This window comes from Kogia breviceps, chromosome 11 (genome assembly GCF_026419965.1).
Source record: "Kogia breviceps isolate mKogBre1 chromosome 11, mKogBre1 haplotype 1, whole genome shotgun sequence".
NCBI lineage: Eukaryota > Metazoa > Chordata > Mammalia > Artiodactyla > Physeteridae > Kogia > Kogia breviceps.
The window spans coordinates 63,608,649-63,632,555 of NC_081320.1; the positions used below are offsets into that span (position 1 = coordinate 63,608,649).

General features: G+C 42.4%; 1 protein-coding gene across 1 annotated transcript in view; it reads right to left on the reverse strand.

The window, feature by feature from the left end:
* STON1 (stonin 1) overlaps positions 1-23,907 on the reverse strand; it is a 57,531-nt gene that overhangs the window by 3,435 nt on the left and 30,189 nt on the right. Inside the window, exons 2-4 of the mRNA XM_059078314.2 lie at positions 12,549-14,510; positions 3,590-3,792; positions 217-1,060 (exon numbers count right to left, since the gene is read on the reverse strand). Coding sequence (XP_058934297.1) covers positions 986-1,060; positions 3,590-3,792; positions 12,549-14,463 — 2,193 coding nt within the window. The 5' untranslated portion in view covers positions 14,464-14,510 and the 3' untranslated portion in view covers positions 217-985. The remainder of the gene's footprint in view (positions 1-216; positions 1,061-3,589; positions 3,793-12,548; positions 14,511-23,907) is intronic.

Below are 23,907 nucleotides of genomic sequence, written 5' to 3' on the forward strand. Positions count from 1 at the left end.
TGCGAGTCTGCCTGCCGATGCAGGGGACGTGGGTTCGTGCCCCGGTCCGGGAAGATCCCACGTGCCGCGGAGCGGCTGGGCCCGTGAGATGTGGCCGCTGGGCCTGTGCGTGCGGAGCCTGTGCTTCGCAACGGGAGAGGCCACAACAGTGAGAGGCCCGCGTACAGAAAAAAAAAAAAAAAAAAAAAAAAAAAAAAAAATTCATTTTTAACATACATAAATATTTTAACTAGTGTCCAATACTGGGATTCCATTTTGAAAGGAATCTCTCCAAGCAAAGGGCAATATGTTTTAGTGACTTGTACTAAAATATGTATATCAACAGAACTAGCTTCTTTGCAGCACACACCAGAATACAAATGTATTTTGAAAATAATGATACCATGGGTGAAAGACAGGTACCAAATACAGCTGATGATTACTCACCAGTGTGGTAATAGGACAGGAAGATAAATAATTCAGAGTCAGAGATAGTCTCACATCTCCATGTTAGCCTGTGGTTTCAACATCATCCTACAACTAGCCACGTTTCAGAGAAGAGCAAGAGGGAAAATTAAGTACTTTGGTTTATGTCTCCTTTGATTGCCTCGTCCTCTAGTACTAGTGCTAGCTCAATAAGAAGAGGTAGGGGCTGGAGGATAATAAATATGGCCCCAGGTAACCCAGAGGGCAAAACAATCAGCCACCAAGAAATCAAAAATCAAAAATGCTTTGGCCAAGTGGCTGTCAGGTCACAATAATAGTGCCTTTGAGTTTCACTAGGAAACAAAAACATCATGAAAATTATAGACACAGTTTAGATCACACCCCCAGGGCACAAACATATCAAAAGCATAAAGTACAGATGGTTCCGTTGCAGGTCTAAACTTCTCTAAACGTAACCACTGGACCTGTCATTTCCACTCCACAGTAGCAGAACTTTGTGTGGTTTCCGTGAATTACGTATCTGGAAAGCGGGTCGTCATCACTGACTCTTGCCACACTCCTACTGAGTTACGCAGTCACCAGCTTTATCTGGGTCTTCTCCATCGATTTTAATCCACTTCTTTTCTATTTCAACCTGTCATGCAAAAGCAAAACAGGGGCAGCATTAACAAATGCAACACAGCGTAACATCTCTTCAGTCCTCGTTTGTAAATGAGGCAAGGACTGTAGCCAACTCATCCTTTGGACACAAACACAGCCCCTCTACCCTGTCATGCCCGTTCCCATGTGAAGCACACTGCTCTCTTTCGGGACAACAGGGTCTCCCAGATCCTTCCCTTCTAGGGTCAAATCTTGAAGAGGACAAACTTTCTTCTAAGTCAGACACAGGTTTTATAAAATGTATACAGACTACATATACTGATAAGACATTTACAAATCTGGCTAGACATGTGATCAAAGATCCCCCCGAGTATAATATATCCAGCCTCTGGCCCACCTGAGATTTAGAGCACACCCAAAATCATCTCTCTACCTAAAACTAGTTTACAACCGTAAACAGCTGGGCCAAACCATCTGCCTGCCCCCTCATCTTTTTCACCTCACCTCAAACGGTACCTCCTCACAGAGGCCCTCCAGGACCACTCTAGATAAGGAAGCCCTCCATCCCTCTCTATCCTGTGACTCTCTTTTACTCTCTTCTTAGAACTTGTCACTACTTAAAATTAAGTTATTTGCTTGTTTACTAATTATTTTTTGTTCCACCACTAGAAGGTAGGCTTTATGAGGACAGGGAGCTGTCTTTTGTTCACCTTTGTGTTCCCAGCACCTACAGCAGCAGCTGGCATTTTGAAATTGCTCAATAAATACTTATTAAATGGAAGATAACATTTTGAAACTGACTGCCACCAGTGCTATTAAAGCTAAAGAGACTTTGGTATATAATTTTGAGCGGTCCTCTACAACTATGTGAAACTGGCACATCACATGAACAGCAAATAGTATAAATGACGTCTCCACGAGCACCTGACACACATTTCAGTCACACGTAATACTTAGACGCCTAGTGTTACAGGTCAGGTTCCCCAAGAAGCATATGCTGAGATGGAGACTGAGGTGCAGAAAGTTTACTGAGGAGGGCTGCTGGGGAGGACACTTGGCGAGGAGGGGAGGGAAGGAAGCAGAGCGGGAAGAGGGGGAAGTCGGGCCACAAAGCAGTCACAGTAAAGGCTTCAGCCGAGCCCCAGGGAGGGCTGAAGCCAGGAAGGCCCTTCAGGGTTATTCCAACTTGAGGCAAAAGGGTCTTTAGACCCCTGATCCACCAGTTACTGGACACAGGCTGCCCTAGGAAGGGGGCGTGACCTGGAGCATGGCATCCTTCTTCATCCAGGGCAATTCCCAGCTGCCAAGGGAATAAGTCCTTCAGTCCTGAAGGGGCTGCACAGAACAGCACCCATTCATCACTCATTTTACCAACACAGTAAAAATCACTGGACCCAAACATACAGGCTTCTGAACAGATAGTCCAAAATAAAGAAAAATCCAGACTTGGTTACTGTATTATAGAACCACCAGTTGGTGCTAATGATGTCTTATATAATCACACCATTTCAAGATACTATGGGGGACTTCCCTTGTGACACAGTAGTTAAGAATCTGCCTGCCCATGCAGGGGACACGGGTTTGAGCCCTGGTCTGGGAAGATCCCACATGCTGCGGAGCAACTAAGCCTGTGTGCCACAACTACTGAGCCTGCGTTCTAGAGCCCGCAAGCCACAACTACTGAGCCCAGGGGCCTAGAGCCCGTGCTCCGCAACAAAAGAAGCCACCGCAGTGAGAAGCCTGCGCACTGCAACGAAGAGTAGCCCCCGCTCGCCGCAACTCGAGAAAGCCAGTACACAGCAACGAAGACCCAACGCAGCCAAAAGTAAATAAATAAATTTTTTTTTAAAAGATACTATTGGAAATGTGTGGCAGAGGTTATCTCTATATCTAAGTCTGAAGATGAGAAGGCAAAGAAAGTTTAGGAACAAACTTGTGCAAGTGTATGTCACTCTTTAATTCACCTGGCGCAAGAATGCAGATAAGCTGATGGTGAACATTTTAAATTGTGGTGATAGAGTAACTCAGTATTTCCCAAAGAGTGCTCCACAGAATACTATTCCAAAAGATACTGATAGGTGTTTTACAGGAGACAAGATTCCATAATTGATGAGTTGGGAGAAACTGAGTTAAGTTTAACAAGTTTCTTTATTGCAGAACTTCTCAGAGCCTTTGTTCAACATTAATTTAGTTTACGACGTTCCCCAACTTATTTTCTTCTTGGATCATTATATGGGACATATATTCCATAGAACACATCTTGGGAAATGCTGTTCTAACAAAATCTTTATTATAAGTATGCTTCTGAAATGTGAACTTATTTTTAATGCCCCATTTTTCATTGAGAGCTGAGTTAAGTACACAGCACTGTCCTCAGGCTCCCAATGTTCTCTAGAACTGAGGGGAAGAACTAGGCTCACTGGTGACCATCACTCTTTTCTAGGTCAAATACACACAGACACACACACACACAGTCACCTAAGAGGGCAAAGCAAATATCTAAAGCCAAATCAGGTCAAAGCTTCGGAAGCCCCAACTTGAACTCAAGGGCTTTGGGATGTACCTGGATGTTGTAGCAGGCTCGCTGATGAACATGTTTCTGTGGCTGGACATCACTCTCCACCCCCAGAGACCTGACCTCTGTCCTTGAGGCATAGGTGTCAAGAATCCCAAACTGAACAGTAGCAAATGGATACCAATCAGAGGGAATTTCTTGGTCTGATCCAAGTTCTAGTTTGTATGACAAACAATGGGGGTGATCAGGACCTTGAAGAAAATAATCAAATGGTCAGTCAAAGTATTTCAACAGCCATTGAACATTTCTCTTGAGCATAAGAGGCATGCATCCCTCTCTTTAATAAGCATTTCCATTAGCACTATGGTTGTGTGAATTCCATTAAACGACATACCATCAAAATTCACAATTTTGCACTAACTGGAGGGAAGTCTACCTGCATTTTTTAAGTATTAGCTTTAAAAAAAGTACAACTTTATCATTATATAGTTATATATATATAATGTTAACATTATATATATATAATGTTAATATATAATGTTAAATAATATATATATAATATTAATAATATATATATAATGTTAACATATATAATGTTAACTCCCAAAATGTATGCTGTTTCTTTTTGTAAAAAGAAAGTTTACTATTTCATTTAATTATTCGAATAAAACAATGACCAACAACACAGTGATCAGAAAAATTTAGAATTATATCAAGTTCATATGTGAGTGCCTTCTATTGGGTGATTCTAATTCAGAATAATAAAAGTATGCTAAGTTTTTTTTTTTGCGGTACGCGGGCCTCCCACTGTGGTGGCCTCTCCCGTTGCGGAGCGCAGGCTCCGGACGCGCAGGCTCAGCGGCCGTGGCTCACGGGCCCAGCCGCTCCGCGGCATGTGGGATCCTCCCGGACCGGGGCACGAACCCGTGTCCCCTGCATCGGCAGGCGGACCCTCAACCACTGCGCCACCAGGGAAGCCCCTAAGTTTTTAAAATTAAAAGGTGAGTAATATTTATATTAAGCATCATTATTTGGCTATAATGTGCATAAGATCTGTAAAGAAAGAAAACTTTCTCTGAAGCAGACTGAATAAGATCTTACAGTAATTCTTAATTTATTCATTTTCTTACCACTCTATTTATTGATAGATAATGCAAAGGTAAATTTCAGCCTAAATTAGGTCACATTATAAAGAATTATGATTTTTTTAAAAGTTAAACAATGAATTTTTTTTTACATTTCAGAAAATATTCTAGGCCAAGAATTCTTTTTTTAGTAGAATGGATTATTTTTTAGTACACGAATTCCCACTCACCCTCCTTAAAGCTTTGACTGGAACAAATGTACCATGTAAATATGGGCATACTGACTTTCAGTGTTTCAATGCAATATCTGTTTTCACTTCACTTTGCCATATATTGAGCATCTACTCTATGCCAAGCCAGGCTCTGTGCCAGACCTAGGGATATCAGATATACACAAAAGCTTTAAGAGGGGTCAGGTACTGTATGTGTGTGTTTATGTGTGTGTGTTACAATGGAGTAAAAAATATTTTCAGTGTAATCACTATAGTAACTCAAAAAATGTTCCATGATTCTGTTGCCTTAGTCCACAGCATCTACATATCCCATGCAGCTATCTTTACTTAAATTAAATGTATGAGATGACAATAATTTCAAAAGCCAGATTACATTACTATACCACTGACAGGACTCAAGAAAGAACATTTCCATCAGAATATAGCTTTAGGCACAAAAACAAGAGTCTAAAGGATTTCACTTAATTCTTAAAAGATAAATTGCCTTTCATTCCTTACAACCTGTTTCTTGTAGAGAGACTAATAGAACTCTAAGGCTGTAAAAGGCCTTGAGAACTCATCCATCAATTAACCAACAGATGCTCATTAGCGTTTCCTCTCACTTGTAGGGGAGGACAACAGTGGCCTCAGAGGTGCTCTAAGCTACCCAGATCACTGCAGGCAAGTGATAACTTTATTCACACACACACACACACAAAGCCAGGGGAGATTCCACAATCCATTAGCCTTTCTGGCCTTCTGTCTGCAGGATACATAAGTTTATTTAAACTTAATTCAGGCAGTCTTCAGTCCTTTATGGCATAGTGGTTAAGCACATAAACACTGGACTCAGATGGCCCGGGGTCAGATCCCAGCTCTGCTACTTAAAAGGTGGGTGACCTTTGGCAAGTTATTTGATCTCTCTGAGCCTCAGTTTCCCCATCTGAAAATGGGGGTGATAATGATGGTAACAAGACAAACCTTATGGGATTGCTGTGAGGATTAAACAAGCTAGTTGGCACACGTAAGAGCTCTAGGGACGTGGTATACTATAATGGTATAGATAGAAATGCACAGTGCTATTCTATTATAAATTCAGTATTGTTATTTAATTACCATAATTTTGCTAATGAAAGCACCATGAATTCTACACTTTTAGAGCTGAAAATGATATTGGAGATGATCTAATGATATTAGATGTGAATACTGATATTCACATTTTAAAGAAAAACTCTTTTGGAACTTTTGCAATGAAAATCACCCAAGCTGAAGACCTAGTACTCCAAAAATAGGTTTAGAAACAAAACCTTTCTACCCAGTTTTCTAAAAAACTGGTAAAAGGAGAACGTTTTTCCTTTCAAGTTTTCTGGCATATTTTTCCTGGCTTTTAAAACTCTAAATACTCTACAATGTTTAATAACTCACACTCCCTTTGGATTTTGATATCCATGAAGAGAAGTATCATGTCCGTCCTTAGCACAAGCCCAGCACATTTGGGGCTCAAAGGATATTTGTGTAATTTACAAGTGAATGAATAAAAGATAGAGGAAAATCATGTTCTTTATCTCAGTACTGACCACCAGGGGGCACTCTCGGGCTTCGGTAATTAGTCCCTCATCACTTTCTAAGGACCAGGAATGCAAATCACGAAATCTATTTAGGTCTAGTAGATACCGGGTCCCTCTTGAACCAAAATATTTCACATCTGAAACTGAAGTGGTGAGAGCTGGAGGGAATGAATGGTAGAAGGATGACACAAGTAGTGGAGGAGGAGAGAACAACCAATGTGCTGAAGAGAAAGCCAAGAAAAAAGTAAAGGTGAGTCATATTTAAAAGTTGGGAAAGTGGAGATAGATACATTTGTTAACTGACCCTCCACCATGCTCCACCTAATTTAGAAAAACAAATACCGTATGCTAACACATATATATGGAATCTAAGAAAAATTGTCATGAAGAGACTAGGGGTAGGACGGGAATAAAACACAGACCTACTAGAGTATGGATTTGAGGACATGGGGAGGGGGAAGGTTAAGCTGTGATGAAGTGAGAGAGTGGCATGGACATATACACACTACCAAACGTAGGGTGGATAGCTAGTGGGAAGCAGCCGCATGGCACAGGGAGATCAGCTCGGTGGTTTGTGACCACCTAGAGGGGTGGGATAGGGAGGGTGGGAGGGAGACGCTCTAAGAGGGAGGAGATATGGGGATATATGTATAGCTGATTCACTTTGTTATACAGCAGAAACTAACACACCACTGTAAAGCAATTATACTCCAATAAAGATGTTAAAAAAAACCCTGCTGATGATAGAAAAATGGGCATGGCTCTGGAAAAAAGAAAAGTAATGGGGAAAGCGGGATATATATTCAAAGAATGGAGCTCAAATAGAGAAATATGGAGCAGTATTCTTGAATCAATCTGATTAAATGATGCTGTTTGTTTTGGCAAAAAAAAAAAAAAAACCTTCATCAAATCCCCCTTGGGTTGGACACACAGTTTTGAGAGGCACGAGCCCACTGTGTCCCCCTTTGCCTGGCAAAGCAATAGAGCTATTCTTTTCTACTTCAAAAAATAAAAATTGGGAAAGTGGAGATAGATACATTTGTTAATTGACCCTCCACCATGCTCACTTCTCTAATTCTACGCTACCATATGTACTCTCTGTAACTAATTGGTGTTTTCAAATGTCCTCATTCTCTTCTCCCTCACCTTCCTCCCTTTTCCTCTCTCTCCCTCCCCCTCCTTTTCCACCACCTTCTCTTCCTCCTCCTCCCTCCCCTCCTCCTCTTTCCCACCCCCAGCAAAATCTGTGCACAAGAAACTGTCCTCTGTTGCCATTCACACCTTAGCCTGAATGAACTATCTGGGGCCAACCTTTGTTGTAAAACGAAAGGCTCACCCACTGTTAAAGGAATATTAAGCATTGACTTGCTGGTAGAAGAGATATTTAAGGAGCCAGCATCCCTTCCCACCTCCCCTGAAATCACATATAAGTTATTTCACCAATAGGGAAATTCAATTCCGATCTCACAAATCCCCAGCAAAGGGGCATAAAAATTATTTTTTAATTAGTACATATACTTCATATATATTTTTAGTTTCCTTTTAAAAAAATTTTTTCTAAAAGTTTTTTCAGAAACTAGCTTGAAAGGGTAACTTTTTAAAGACCCTCTTTTAAAATCCTCTGTTCTCTAAATACCCAAGTGATCTTAAAATCATGTAGAAACATTGAGATACTCTAAGTCCTTGCTCCTCTATATGAGGTCCGTGGCCAGCCGCGCTGGCATCACCGGAGCACGTGTGGGTGACACAGTATGGGGGAGCCCCACCTGCTGATTCAGAGTCCACATTTTAACAAGGTGATTCATATGCACACAAAAGTTTGAGAAGCACTGCCTTAGGATAAAGATTTCCTCTCTGCCCCAACCTTACTCTTTCTATGCTTCTTCTCAAGAAGCAAAATGCCAGGCAGCCTCTTACTCTTTGCATTATCCTCCCCCCACCCCTATCGTGGAGAAGCCTCGGCGACAGGACCACTTGATCCCAGAAGAGTCTGGGCCCCAGCCTGGCTCAGAGCTGCCCCCTGTCCCGCCCCCAGACTCCACCAGACCCAGCCTCACTGCCTTTTCCCGGGCCTCCTCTTGGTGCACAGACCTGATTTGAACAAAGCAGCTTTGATCCCAAAGAATTTGGTCAGTGAATTCTCACCATGTAATTGTCTGGAATGCTTGTAAAATGTCATTCTGTGTGAGCCTGGCGCTATGATAGTCTTCCACAAGAATTCCCAAAGGCCAAGACCAAGTCCAGCCAGCCTCTCTGGAAATGCACACTCTTCGAATTGTTCTCAGTGAGCTCAACTGCTGGTAAATATGGATGGGAGGGCAATAACAGGGCTCTAGAAGACACAGGGATACACAGAGCAGGGAGGGGTGATGCCTAGGAGGCCATGACGGGTCTCCCAGGAGAGGTACAAGACCAGCTGCATGGGAGAGAGCCTCTTACAAGCACCAATAGCTGGGCCTCACCCCGGGAGTCGGATTGGTAGGGATGAGGCCTAAATATGGGTATTTTAAATATTAAAGCTCTAATGATTTGAAGGACTGTAACATGCAGCCAGGGCTGGGAAACAGATTTTAAAAGGAGTGAGGAGAGGCTATCTCAGCTAATGGCACCATCGCCCACCCAGACCTCCCCCCCGCCCCTCCCTTCCCCCAGGCCCACAGACCATCGGTCACTGTCTCGGGGTCACTTCTGAACTCGCCCACCCACCGCTCACCTGTCTCACAGTGTCCCCACTGCCCTCCACCTTGCTCAGCCTCTCTCCCCTCCTACCAGCCTCCCTGTACCACCATCTACTCCTGAATCTTTCCTCTGCAACGCACGCCTGACTTCCTAAAACAAGGTAGGATTCTGCCACAGTCATGCCTGAAAACATTCCGGAGGCCCTGCTGACAAACTCCACACCCCACAGCACGGCTCACGACCCTCTTGGCAGGCTGGTTTCTTCTCCGACTATCCCCTCGGTCCCATAACTCAGGCAAGACCCCCCACTGACACGCCTGTGTTTCTGCTGTTTCTATCCTTGATGGAGTCCCACTGATTCCCACAGGCCAAGCTGAAGCATCGTCTCTCCAGCAGAGCCTTCCCTCCTGCCCCCTGCAGTTGATGACTCCTTTCTCTGGGATCCCTATCAGATAACGTCTGTACATGTTCCAGGACAGAAGAGAGCAGATTTCCAAAGCTCATTTGGATAGTTGCTTCCACGTCTGCCTCGCCTACTACACTTATGTTTCCAGACAGCAGGGATCATGTTTGTATCTGTATCCCCCAAGCACCCAGCACGGAGCCTGTACCTAGAAGAAATTCAGTGGGTGTTTGTGGAATGGACGTGTGAATGAGTGAGCCCTCTTACTAAATTCTTGTTGACTGAATCAATTAACTCTACCACTTATTCTGAGAAAATGCACTGTTATGAACAGGATCATTTTCACAAGAAGCTTTGTATGTTGTTCTCCTTCCAAAATTAGAAAAGAATGATTGGTACGGGTTCTCAGTTTGAAAAAAAAAAAAGCGTGGTTGCCCCGGAGGGTCTAGCTGGATGCCTGCTCCGAGGTACAGCAGCTGGAGTGGGCTCATTGCGAACCTGTCCCCCTGGCCCTCTGACCCCAGCTGGACAAGCCAGTGGGCTGAGCCCTCTGTGCTCCTCTCTCAGGCATAAGCATTGCTGCAAATCCATGCAAAAGGTGCACCTGACCTTTTGTTCTGGGCCCAGTGACCATCCCTAGGACCAAAGGAGAACAACAGGAGTCAGGTTATCACCCAGACCTCAGAGGCCATCTGTGGACCAAGGAGGTGACAGTTCACGTTCCAGCCTGCCTTCCCCTTTCCCTTTGTGCTCAGCAAAATAAAAGGCAACGATACTCTGATTTTTATAACGTCTGTCACCTAAAAGTAGCACAAATAACTCTGAGAACAGATCCCTTGGAACCACACACTCAAAACCTCAAAATCTGTTTCCCGGTGGGGAAGATAATCTGAGAATGGTTCGAACTTGCTCCTCCAGCGACGTTATCAAGAAGGCAGGAAGCATTACCGCTATGGATGATATCCTGGAAGACATTCCCATCATGCTGGAATTGACCAAGAGGTGCAATTAGAGGCCACGCCTGTGACCACGCTATCCTATCACTGCCTCTTCCCGCCCTGGGCCTGGGCTCTCCTGGCTGCTCCTTGGAACTAGAAGGTAACCACCAACTACCGTGAGTCGGGAGAACACTGGGGAGGGAAATCTGGCATGAATGAGAAAAGCAGGGAGTGTCAGGAAAGGCTACTGAATGGGGGCTTCCCTTCAGCACAGGGGCCTGGGGCTCCTCAGCTGCCAGCTGTGTCTCTCACCTGCTGGGCCGTCTGTAGCTCAAGATACAATCAGCCGACGGATGTTAAGCCAGAAAACTGCAGGGCACAGACAAGGTGGCATGCTGCCCCTTAGGTCCACTGTAGTCTGGGGCTAGCTCTTCCTACCCCAAAACATCAGGAGACCTGCAGAGCAGTTTCCCTCAACCTGGGTCATACATTAGGTTCACCTGTGGAGCTCTCAAAACATGGGTGCCTGGGGCTCTCCCCCAGAGATTCTGATTTAATTGGCATAGAATAGAGCTTAAACATCAAGGTTATTTAAAAGCTCTCAGGCTATTCTGACGACCAGTTTTGAGAAACACTGCTGTAGGTCCACCCTGAATAAAAATGCTTCCTCTGCAGTCCACAGTGTGGAGGGCCCTACGATGTAATTAAATTCCCCCGAAGGATTAGACCAGCTGTGAGCTATTTGGAAACAGGGATCAATCTTGCTTCTCTTTAGCCCCAGCACCTGATGTGGCACTTGTAATACAGTAAGTGCTCAATAAAGGTTTGCCTAAATGATGAATGCATCAACTCAGATGCCCCAAATCTGCCCCCAACTTAGCTTCATAGCCCAGTGTTCTGCCAGAAATAACTGAACTAAAACAGGCAGCAGCCCTAATTTCAAATTTTGCTTTTTTGCTTTATTATGTTACACCCACTACTAACTTACTACTTCAAAATAAATGCAGTGCTAGGGCTATCTCTTCAAAGTTCTAAGCTTCTAGATTCATTGTTTGCTTTACAAAATTAAAAAAATTAACTGAATTTTAATGCTTAATTAAAATTAAAACAACTTGGGCTTCCCTGGTGGCGCAGTGGTTGAGAATCCGCCTGCCGATGCAGCCGACACGGGTTCGTGTCCCGGTCCGGGAAGATCCCACATGCCGCGGAGCGGCTGGGCCCGTGAGCCATGGCCGCTGAGCCTGCGCGTCCGGAGCCTGTGCTCCGCAACGGGAGAGGCCACAACACTGAGGGGTCCGTGTACCACAAAAACCAAAAAAAAAAAAAAAAATTAAAACAACTTGTCAAGATGGTCAAATTGGGGCTTCCCTGGTGGCGCAGTGGTTGAGAGTCCGCCTGCTGATGCAGGGGACACGGGTTTGTGCCCCAGTCCAGGAGGATCCCACATGCCGTGGAGCAGCTGGGCTAGTGAGCCGTGGCCGCTGAGCCTGCGCGTCCGGAGCCTGTGCTCCGCAACGGGAGAGGCCACAACAGTGAGAGGACCGCGTACCGGGAAAAAAAATAAAAATAAATAAATAAATAAATAAATAAATAAATAAAGGTCAAATTGGTCAATTCAGCAAAAGAAATTAACCTGGGTAAAAATGAAAGGTAGTCTTATTTCAAGAAGCAGGGAACAAAACCTAAGGAAGAAGTGGTACCGGTTGAAAATACAAAAAAGTTCAGGTATATTCAAGGATGACAGATCTTAAAAGGTCAGTTAGGGAATCTAAGCTATATGAACAATAATTTTAATATCTGAGGCTGACGGTTGATGTCAAGAGGTCCAACTAGAAATTTCCCCTCAGTACCACCATCCATAATAAAATCCTAGCCTCGGATGGTATTTCTTATGATATCTTAAAAAAATTTTAGGCTAAACTTATCTGGTAGAAATAGGCATAAGATCACAAAATAAACCAGCTGTTTGACTAAATGTTGCATCTCCCACCCAGCAATGTAAGCATGGCCTCAGATGACTGATGTTACCCCATCTGCCTCATCCTGGTTTCAACCCAAGGAGGAGGGTGAAAACATTTAAGTGATTTCACATGAAAATCAGCTTAGAGTGTTGAATGTTTACTTGAATTTTTATCAGGAAGCCGATCTATCTTCCATACGACGGCCCGGTAGGCACTCTCATATTTTGCTGACCCCACAGTGACCTGTATGACAGGTTCAGATTCAGGTTCATGTAAACTCCCCAGACATGCCCGTCGGTTCATTTTGGCTTTCAGGGACTTCTGCCTCTGGAGGTTCATGGTCCAGAAGGCCTTGATCCACTGCGACGGAACAGGAAAGTGTATCATTATGTTGTTGCAGGACCTCAAGGATGGTCTCTGGACCAACGGGGCCATGTTGACAAAGGCCTGAAGCTCCACATACGCCCCCTGGACAACCACTACAGACTTCAGGGAAAAGGGAAGATCCTCCCCACTATACAAAGTCTTGAAACGCATCAGCTCAAACCGGCAGGCATCCAGAGGTACAAACTTAATGATTCTTAATTGCTCAAATTCTTGTGCTTTCACACACTTATGAAAATGATAGTCAAGAATATCAATCCCCTTCTTTTCTGGGTCGTTTTCAAAATAGCATTCATTTCGCTTCTGCAGTTCAAAGTCATTCAAGGTTAAAAAGCATTCTGTGTTCCCATTCACAAAGCAGAGGCAACAGATTTGAGTTATCACAGCACTTTCAATCAATTTTCCTTCTTCTTTAGTGATTTTACCCCAAAAGTTGTCCACAATTTCAAGGAAAATTTCTTGTTCCTCATAGTTCTTCTTTGGTTTTGAAACAACTGGCAGCTTCATCAGCTCCTCCTCCACACTGGTCAAAAAGTCAAGGAAGTCATGGTACTCTGTGGATCCCAACTTTAGCATTTGTTCTATGTCTGGTTCGTGAACTACTTCTGTCTTAGAATGGTATTTCCTTTTTTCTGTGTAAGACACATGTTCAATCTTCACAGTATGGATTTTTCCTGTCACACTAAAGTTCTCAACTTTGGGTTCAGAAAGCCTGCAGTATGGATTGAGCTGTAACTCTCTAAATGGTTTTTCTAACCCCTTCTCATAATACATTTGCAAAATTCCTCCAGGTAAGACTTTTAGAAAAATTGGCCCCCACTGACGGGAAGACATCATGTTCTTCTTCTCAGGAATTCTCAACATGAAAGACCATCCGGCTTTTGGCTGACTCCTGAAGAGCATGTGGGGGACAAAGGAAGAGGCAGCATCTTCAGCATACAGATACTGTGTAGACAAATTTCCAAATGAGTCTTGGTTCTCAGCTGATTGGAGATGTTCAAGTTTCTCACAGATGTAGTTGAGTGAACATTGATTTAAGCCTTTTTGATCAATAGGCATCTCTTTGTCTCTTGATGGGACCATCTTTCTGCTTCCTGGAGGGTCAAAGGTGAGCTGGGAAGCACTGCTTTCATCTTTCCAAAATGGACTTGAAAAGGCACAGTCCTCCTGAAAATACTGAAACTGGGGAGTATCACTTTGGAACCCTAGGCTTTCAGCCTGGTGAGGGCTCATTTCATCTGGAAGACCCACTTTGGGAGCTGGATGTATACATGAGTGGTCACTGAGTAAGGAAGCATGGGATAAATAGGTTGGTTTAGTAGGCAATAAGGAAGAACCTGCTCCAGGTATAAATGGACTATTTGAAGATGATTCTGGAATAGGATAAAGCACATGAGTCCCTGCTTTGGGGATGCCAGGAAAACCTGGGAAGTCTTTGGTAGGTGTAGAAAGAGGAGAGTTACTTGGAGGTCCTGGACTGAAATAAAAGTCTATGATGGGAGAGGAGAGAGGGGTACTGCTGGTGGAGGAATATCCACTGGGAAATTCCTTAGTACCAGAAAGGTTCAGTTTAAGTCCATTTGGTCTACAAATGCCTTGATTCTCCAGAGGGAAATTCTTTGACTTTTGAGAAGACTGAAAAGCAGGGTCATCATCAAATGTGACCCAATTGCCTGGATTTGTGGAGCACATCTTTGGGATCAGATTGTGGTCTTGCCAATGAATCAGATATGTGGTCTCTGTTAAAGGAGAAAGAGAAAATAAGAATATAAAATGAGGGGGAAAAATTCAAGTTACTAGAGAAACACTTGGACTTAAAAGTGTCCAGATTTATAAATTAATTGAGTTTAAAGAAATGCTTAAAAACTGTAACACTTTTGATGGCTGAATGGATTAAAAAAACAAGATCTAACTGTATGCTGTTTATAAGAGACCCATTTTAGATTTAAGGACACACATAGACTGAAAGTGAAAAGATGGAAAAAGATATTCTATACAAATAGAAATCAAAAGAGAGGAGGGGTAGCCATGCTAATACAGGACAAAATAGACTTTAAGTCAAAAACTGTCACAAGAGACAAAAAAGGTCATTACATAATGAAAAAAGGGTCAACTCATCAGGAAGATATAACAATTATGAGTATCAGAGCACCCAGATATATGAAGCAAACATTAAAAAACCGAAGGGAAAAAAAGATACCAAAACAATACTAGTAGGAGATTTCAACACCCCAATTTCAATAATGGATAGGACATCCAGATAGAAGATCAATAAGGAAACAGAGGACTTGAACAACAGTATAGATCAAATGAACCTACCAGACATATACAAAATATTCCACACAACAGCATCAGAATACATTCTTCTCAAGCACATGCATAACACTCTTCAGGAGAGATCACATGTTAGTTTACCAAAAAAGTCTCAAAAATTTAAGAAGACTGAAATCATATCAAGTATCTTTTCCAACCACAATAGAATGAAACTGGAAATCAAGAGCAGAAAAAAATTGGAAAATTCACAAGCATGTGGAAATTAAGCAATACACTCTTCAACAACCAATGGGTCAAAGAAGAAACCAAAAAGGAAATTAGAAAATATCTTAAGACAGAGAGGGCAGACAGCAGAAGCAAGAAGAACTACAATCCTGCAGCCTGTGGAACAAAAACCATATTCACAGAAAGACAGACAAAATGAAAAGGAAGAGGGCTATGTACCAAATGAAGGAACAAGATAAAACCCCAGAAAAGCAATTAAATGAAATAGAGATAGGCAACCTTCCAGAAAAAGAATACAGAATAATGATAGTGAAGATGATCCAGGACCTCAGAAAAAGAATGGAGGCAAAGATCAAGAAGATGCAAGAAATGTTTAACAAAGACCTAGAAGAATTAAAGAACAAACATCTAGAAGAATTAAAGAACAAACAAACAGAGATGAACAATACAATAACTGAAATGAAAAATACACTAGGAGCAATCAGTAGCATAATAGCTGAGGCAGAAGAACGGGTAAGTGACCTGGAAGACAGAATGGTGGAATTCACTGACGTGGAACAGAATAAAGACAAGACAATGAAAAGAAATGAAGACAGCCTAAGAGACCTCTGGGATGACAGTAAATGCACCAACATTCACATTATAGGGGTCCCAGAAGGAGAAGAGAGAGACAAAGGGCCCAAGAAAATATTTGAAGAGATTATAGTCAAAAACTTCCCTAACATGAGAAAGGAAATAGTCACCCAAGTCCAGGAAGTGCAGACAATCCCAGGCAGGATAAACCCAAGGAGAAACATGCTGAGACACATAGTAATCAAAGTGACAAAAATTAAAGACAAAGAAAAATTGTTAAAAGCAACAAGGGAAAAATGACAAATAACATAAAAGGGAACTCCCAAAAGGTTAACAGCTGATTTCTCAGCAGAAACTCTACAAGCCAGAATGAAGTGGCACAACATATTTAAAGTGATGAAAGGGAAGAACTTAAAACCAAGATTACTCTACCCAGAAAGGATCTCATTCAGACTTGATGGAGAAATCAAAAGTTCTACAGAGAAGCAAAAGCTAAGAGAATTCAGCACCACCAAACCAGCTCTACAACAAATGCTAAAGGAACTTCTCTAAGTGGGAAACACAAGAGAAGAAAGGGACCTACAAAAACAAATCCAAAACAATTAAGACAATGGTAATAGGAACATACATATCGATCATTACTGTAAATGTGAATGGATTAAATGCTCCAACCAAAAGACACAGTCTTGCTGAAGGGATACAAAAACAAGACCCATATATATGCTGTCTACAAGAGGCTCACTTCAAACCTAGGGACACATACAGACTGAAAGTGAGGGGATGTAAAAAGATTTTCCAGGCAAATAAAAATCAAAAGAAAGATGGAATAGCAATATTCACGTCAGATGAAATTGACTTTAAAATAAAGAATGTTACAAGAGACAAAGAAGGACACTACATAATGATCAACGGATCAATCCAAGAAGAAGATATAACAATTATAAATATATGTGTACCGAACATAGGAGCACCTCAATACATGAGGCAAATGCTAACAGCTATAAAGGAGGAAATCTTTTATAATAATAGTGGGGGACTTTAACACCTCACTTACACCAATGGACAGATCACCCAGGCAGAAAATTAATAAGAAAACACAAGCTTTAAAAGACACAATAGACCAGATAGATTTAATTGATATTTATAGGACATTCCATCTGAAAACAGTAGATTACACTTTCTTCTCAAGTGCACAAGGAAAATTCTCCAGGATAGATCACATCTTGGGTCACAAATCAAGCCTCGGTAAATTTAAGAAAACTGAAATCATATCAAGCATCTTTTCCAAACCACAACACTATGAGATTAGAAATCAATTATAGGGGAAAAAATGTAAAATAACACAAACCCATGGAGGCTAAACAATACATTACTAAATAACCAAGAGATCACTGAAGAAATCAAAAAACACCTAGAGACAAAGGGAATGAAAACACAATGATCCAAAACCTATGGGATGCAGCAAAAGCAGTTCTAAGAGGGATGTTTATAGCAATAAATCCTACCTCAAGACACAAAATCTCAAATAAACAATCTAACCTTACACCTAAAGGAACTAGAGAAAGAAGAACAAACAAAACCCAAAGTTAGCAGAAGGAAAGAAATCATCAAGATCAAAGCAGAAATAAATGAAATAGAAACAAAGAAAACAGTAGCAAAGATCAATAAAACTAAAAGCAGGTTCTTTGAGTAGATAAACCAAGTTGATAAACCTTTAACCAGACTCATCAAGAAAAAGAGGGAGAGGACTCAAATCAATAAAATTAGAAATGAAAAAGGAGAAGTTACAACAGACACCGCAGAAATACAAAGCATACTCAGAGACTACTACAAGCAATTCTATGCCAATAAAATGGACAACCTGGAAGAAATGGACAAATTCTTAGAAAAGTATAACCTTCCAAGACTGAACCAGGAAGAAATAGAAAATATGAACAGACCAATCACAAGTAATGAAATTGAAACTGTGATTAAAAATCTTCCAACAAACAAAAGTCCAGGACCAGATGGCTTCACAGGTGAATTTTATCAAACATTTAGAGAAGAACAAACACCCATCCTTCTCAAACTCTTCCAAAAAATTGCAGAGGAAGGAACACTCCCAAACTCATTCTATGAGGTCACCATCACCCTGATACCAAAACCAAAGATACTACAAAAAAAAAAGAAAAAAGGAAAATTACAGACCAATTCTACAAAAAAAGAAAATTATAGACCAATGTCAGTGAAGAATATAGATGCAAAAATCCTCAACAAAATACTAGCAAACAGAATCCAACAACACATTAAAAGGATCATACACCATGATCAAGTGGGATTTATCCCAGGGATGCAAGGATTCTTCAATATATGCAAATCAATCAATGTGATACATCATATTAACAAACTGAAGAATAAAAACCATATGATCATCTCAGTAGATGCAGAGAAAGCTTTTGTCGGGAGGTCTACAAGATGGTGGAGAAGTAAGATGTGGAGATCACCTTCCTCTCCACAAATATATCAGAAATACATCTACATGTGGAACAACTCCTACAGAACACCCACTGAACGCTGGCAGAAGACCTCAGACTTCCCAAAAGGCAAGAAACTCCCCACATACCTGGGTAGGGCAAAAGAAAAAAGGAAAAACAGACAAAAGACTAGGGACAGGACCTGCACCTCTGGGAGGGAGCTGTGAAGGAGGAAAGGTTTCCACACACTAGGAAGATCTTTCACTAGTGGAGACGGGGTGGCGGGGGGGGGGGGGGAAGCTTCGGAGCCACAGAGGACAGCACAGCAACAGGGGTGCAGAGGGCAAAGCAGAGAGATTCCCACACAGAGGATCGGTGTCGACCAGCACTCACCAGCCTGAGGGGCTTGTCTGCTCACCCGCCGGGGCAGGAGGGTGCTGAGAGCTGAGGCTCGGGCTTCAGAAGTCAGATCCCAGGGAGAGGACTGGGGTTGGCTGCATGAACACAGCCTGAAGGGGGCTGGTGTGCCACAGCTAGCTGGGAGGGAGTCCGGGAAAAAGTATGGAACTGCATAAGAGGCAAGAGACCATTGTTTTGTGGTGTGCCAGGAGAGGCGATTCAGAGCACCGCCTAAACGAGCTCTAGAGATGGGTGCAAGCCGGCTATCAGTGCGGACACCAGAGACGGGCATGAAACGCTAAGGCTGCTGCCACCGCCACCAAGAAGCCTGTGTGCAAGCACAGGTCACTATCCACTCCTCCCCTCCTGGGAGCCTGTGCAGCCCACCACTGCCAGGGTCCCATGATCCAGGGACAACTTCCCCAAGATAACACACAGCGCGTCTCAGGCTGTTGCAATGTTACGCAGGCTTCTGCCACCGCAGGCTCACCCCACATTCTGTACCCCTCCCTCCCCCTGGCCTGAGTGAGCCAGAGCCCCCTAATCAGCTGCTATTTTAACCCCATCCTGCCTGAGGGAAGGACAGATGCACTCAGGCAACCCAAATGCAGAGGCGGAGCCAAATCCAAAGCTGAACCACAGTAGCTGTGTGAACAAAGAAAAGAAAGGGAAATTTTCCCCAGCAGCAGCAGGAGCAGCAGATTAAATCTCCACAGTCAATGTGATGTACCCTGCATCTGTGGAAAACCTGAATACACAACGAATCATCCCAAAATGGAGGTGGTAGACTTTGGGAGCAACTGTAGACTTGGAGTTTGCTATCTGCATCTAATTTGTTTCTGGTTTTATGTTTATTGTAGTTTAGTATTTACAGTTTATTATAATTGGTAGACTCATTTATTGATTTGGTTGCTGTCTTCCTTTTTTTAAAATAAATAGATATATATTTTTTTCCTTTTTCTGTTTTTCTGAGTGTGTATGTGTATGCTTCTTTGTGTGATTTTGTCTGTAGAGCTTTGCTTTTACCATTTGTCCTAGGGTTCTGTCTGTCCGTTTTTTTTTTGTTTGTTTTTGTTTTTTTGTATAGTTTTTAGTGCTTGTTATCATTGATGGACTTGTTTTTTGGTTTGGCTGCTCTCTTCTTTCTTTTTATTATATTTTAATTTTTTTATTTTTAATAATTCTTTTATTTTTTATTTTAGTTACTTTATTTTATTTATTATTGTTTTCTCTCTTCCTTTCTTATTTTCTCTGTTTTCCTCTGAGCCATGTGCCTGACAGGGTATTGGGGCTCCAGCCAGGTGTCAGGACTGTGCCTCTGAGATGGGAGAGCCAAGTTCAGGACACTGGTCCACCAGAGACCTCCCGGCTCCATGTAATATGAAATGGCGAAAACTCTCCCAGATACCTCCATCTCAACGTTAAGACCCAGCTCCACTCAACGACCAGCAAGCTACAATGCTGGACACCCTATGCCAAACAACTAGCAAGACAGGAACACAATCCCACCCATTATAAGAGAGACTGCCTAAAATCATAATAAGGTCACAGTCACCCCAAAACACGCCACCGGATGTGGTCCTCCCCACCAGGAAGACAAGATCCAGCCTCATCCCCCAGAACACAGGTACCAGATCCCCGCCATCAGGAAGCCTCCACAACCCACTGAACCAACCTTAGGCACTGGGGGCAGACACCAAAAACAACGGGAACTACAAACTGGCAACCTGTGAAAAGGAGACCCCAAACACAGTAAGTTAAGAAAAATGAGAAGACAGAGAAACACACAGCAGATAAAGAAGCAAGGTAAAAACCCACCAGACCAAACAAATGAAGAGGAAATAGGAAGTCTACCTGAAAAAGAATTCAGAATAATGATAGTAAAGATGATCCAAAATCTTGGAAATAGAATGGAGAAAATACAAGAAACGGTTAACAAGTACCTAGAAGAACTAAAGAGCAAACACACAACAATGAACAACACAATAAATGAAATTAAAAATTCTCTAGAAGGAATCAATAGCAGAATGACTGAGGCAGAAGAACGGATAAGTGACCAGGAAGATAGAATAGTGGAAATAACTACCTCAGAGCAGAATAAAGGAAAAAGAAAGAAAAGAATTGAGGACAGGGTCAGAGACCTCTGGGACAACATTAAATGCAGCAACATTCGTATTATAGGGGTCACAGAAGAAGAAGAGAAAAAGAAAGGGACAGAGAAAATATCTGAAGAGATTATAGTTGAAAACTTCCCTAATATGGGGAAGGAAACAGTCAGTCAAGTCCAGGAAGCGCAGAAAAATTAAATACAAAGAAAAAATATTAAAAGCAGCAAGGGAAAAGCAACAAATAACATACAAGGAAATCTCCAAAAGGTTATTAACAGCAGATCTTTCAGCAGAAACTCTGCAAGCCAGAAGGGAGTGGCAGGGCATATTTAAAGTGATGAAAGTGGAAAAGCTACAACCAAGATCACTCTACCCAGCAAGGATCTCATTCAGATTTGATGGAGAAATTAAAACCTTTAGAGACAAGCAAAAGCTAAGAGAATTCAGCACCACCAATCCAGCTTTACAACAAATGCTAAAGGAACTTCTCTAGGCAGAAAACACGAGAGAAGCAGAAGACTTACAATAACAAAACCAAAACACTTAAGAAAATGCTAATAGGAACATACATATCAATAATTACCTTAAATATAAATGGATTAAATGCTTCCACCAAAAGATATAGACTGACTGAACGGATACAAAAACAAGACCCGTGGGCTTCCCTGGTGGTGCAGTGGTTGAGAGTCTGCCTCCCGATGCAGGGGACACGGGTTCGTGCCCCGGTCCAGGAAGATCCCACATGCTGTGGAGCGGCTGTGCCCGTGAGCCATGGCCGCTGAGCCTGCACGTCCAGAGCCCGTGCTCCGCAACGGGAGAGGCCACAACAGTGAGAGGCCCGCGTACCACACACACACACACACACACACACACACACACACACACAGAGAAACAAACAAACCGACAATGAGGTATCACCTCACACTGGTTAGAATGGGCATCATCAGAAAATCTACAAACAACAAATGCTGGAGAGGGTGTGGAGAAAAGGGAACCCTCTTGCACTGTTGGTGGTTATGTAAATTGATACAGTCACTATGGAGAACAATATGGAGGTTCCTTAAAAAACTAAAAATAGGATTACCATATGACCCAGCAATCCCACTACTGGGCATATACCCAGAGAAAACCATAACTCAAAAATGACACATGCACCCCAATGTTCATTGCAGCATTATTTACAATAGCCAGGTCATGGAAGCAAAGAAGATGTGGTACATATATACAATGGAATATTACTCAAACAAAAAGGAACGAAATTGGGTCATTTAGAGAGACGTGGGGCTTCCCTGGTGGCGCAGTGGTTGAGAGTCTGCCTGCCGATGCAGGGGACACGGGTTCGTGCCCTGGTCCGGGAAGATCCCACATGCCGCGGAGCGGGTGGGCCCGTGAGCCATGGCCGCTGAGCCTGCGCATCCGGAGCCTGTGCTCCACAACGGGAGAGGCCACAACAGTGAGAGGCCTGCGTACAGCAAAAAAAAAAAAAAGAGAGAGAGATGTGGATGGACCTAGAGACTGTCATACAGAGTGAAATAAGTCAGAAAGAGAAAAACGAATATCGTATATTAACGCATATATGTGGAATCTAGAAAAATGGTACAGATGAACCGGTTTGCAAGGCAGAAATAGACAGACAGATGTAGAGAACAAATGTAGGGACACAAAGGAGGGAAGGAGGAGTGGGATGAATTGGGAGATTGGGATTGATATATATACACTAATATGTATAAAATAGTTAACTAATGAAAGCCTGCTGTATAGCACAGGGAACTCCACTTCGCTGTACAGTAGAAATTAACACAACATTGTAAAACAACTATACCCCAATTTATAAAATTTCTTTTTAATTGCAGTGCTTTTGAATCAATTCAAAAAGTCTTTATTTGAACGACTATTATGTAGTTAGACCTTGTTAGTGCTATAGAAAATACAGGAGAAGATAAAAACCCAATTTATAATGAACTTAACCCATTGACAGCCCCAAAGGTTTACAGTTTAGAAGCATTTTCAAATTCATGATCTCACTTATCAAAGCAACCCTGGGAGGTATATATCATTATTCCCATTTCATAGCTGAGACAACTTGGATTTAGAGTCATTACCTAAAGTCACTGAACTGGTAAGAGGCAGAACTAGGATATTTTTTTATAATAGGTTTATTGATATATAATTCACGCATATAGGGACTTCCCTGGTGGTCCAATGGGTAAGATGCCACGCTCCCAATGCAGGGGGCTCGGGTTTAATCCCTGGTCGGGGAACTAGATCCTGCATGCATGCCGCAACTAAGAGTTCACATGCCGCAACTAAAGATCCTGCGTGCCACGATGAGGCTTCCCGAGTGCTGCAACTAAGACCCAGTGCAGCCAAAGTAAATAAATAAATAAATAACTGGAAAAATTCACATATATAAAATGACAATTCACCGATGCTTCATTCAGTGATATTCAGAGTTGTGCAACCATCATTACTATCTAATTCCAGAACATTCTTATCAATTTAAAAATAAACTTTGTACCTATTAGCAGTCACTTCCCATTTTCCTCCTCCCCCAGGCCCTGACAATCTCCTTTCTTTTCCTACGAATTTGCCTAGTCTCGACATTTCATTTAAATAGAATCTACAACATATGGCCTTTTGTGCCTGGCCTCCTTCACTTAGCAGGATGTTTTCAAAGTTCAGTCATGTTGTGGCATGTATCAGAACTTCATTCCTCTTTGTGGCTGAGTAATATTTCATCGTGAGAGTATCTCACATTTTGTTTAGCCACTCATCGGTTGAGGGACATTTGGTTTCCTTCTATATTTTGGCCATTATGAATACTCCTGCTATGAGCATTTGTGTAGAAGTCTCAGTGTGATCATTTCTCTTGGGTATATACCTAGGCTAGGAAAGAACCAGATTTTGAACACAGGTCACTTCATCCTGATCTAGTACAACGTATATTATTGGAAGTATTCTAATGATATCAGAAGCAATGAGCTGTACAGGCCCCAGCACGGACCTAGGGGCTGGGTACCCGAATGCTGGTCACTGTTCTGCCACTTACAAGCTGCGGGGTAAGCCCCTCCGGACATTCACTGATTAGAGTAGAATAATCTCTG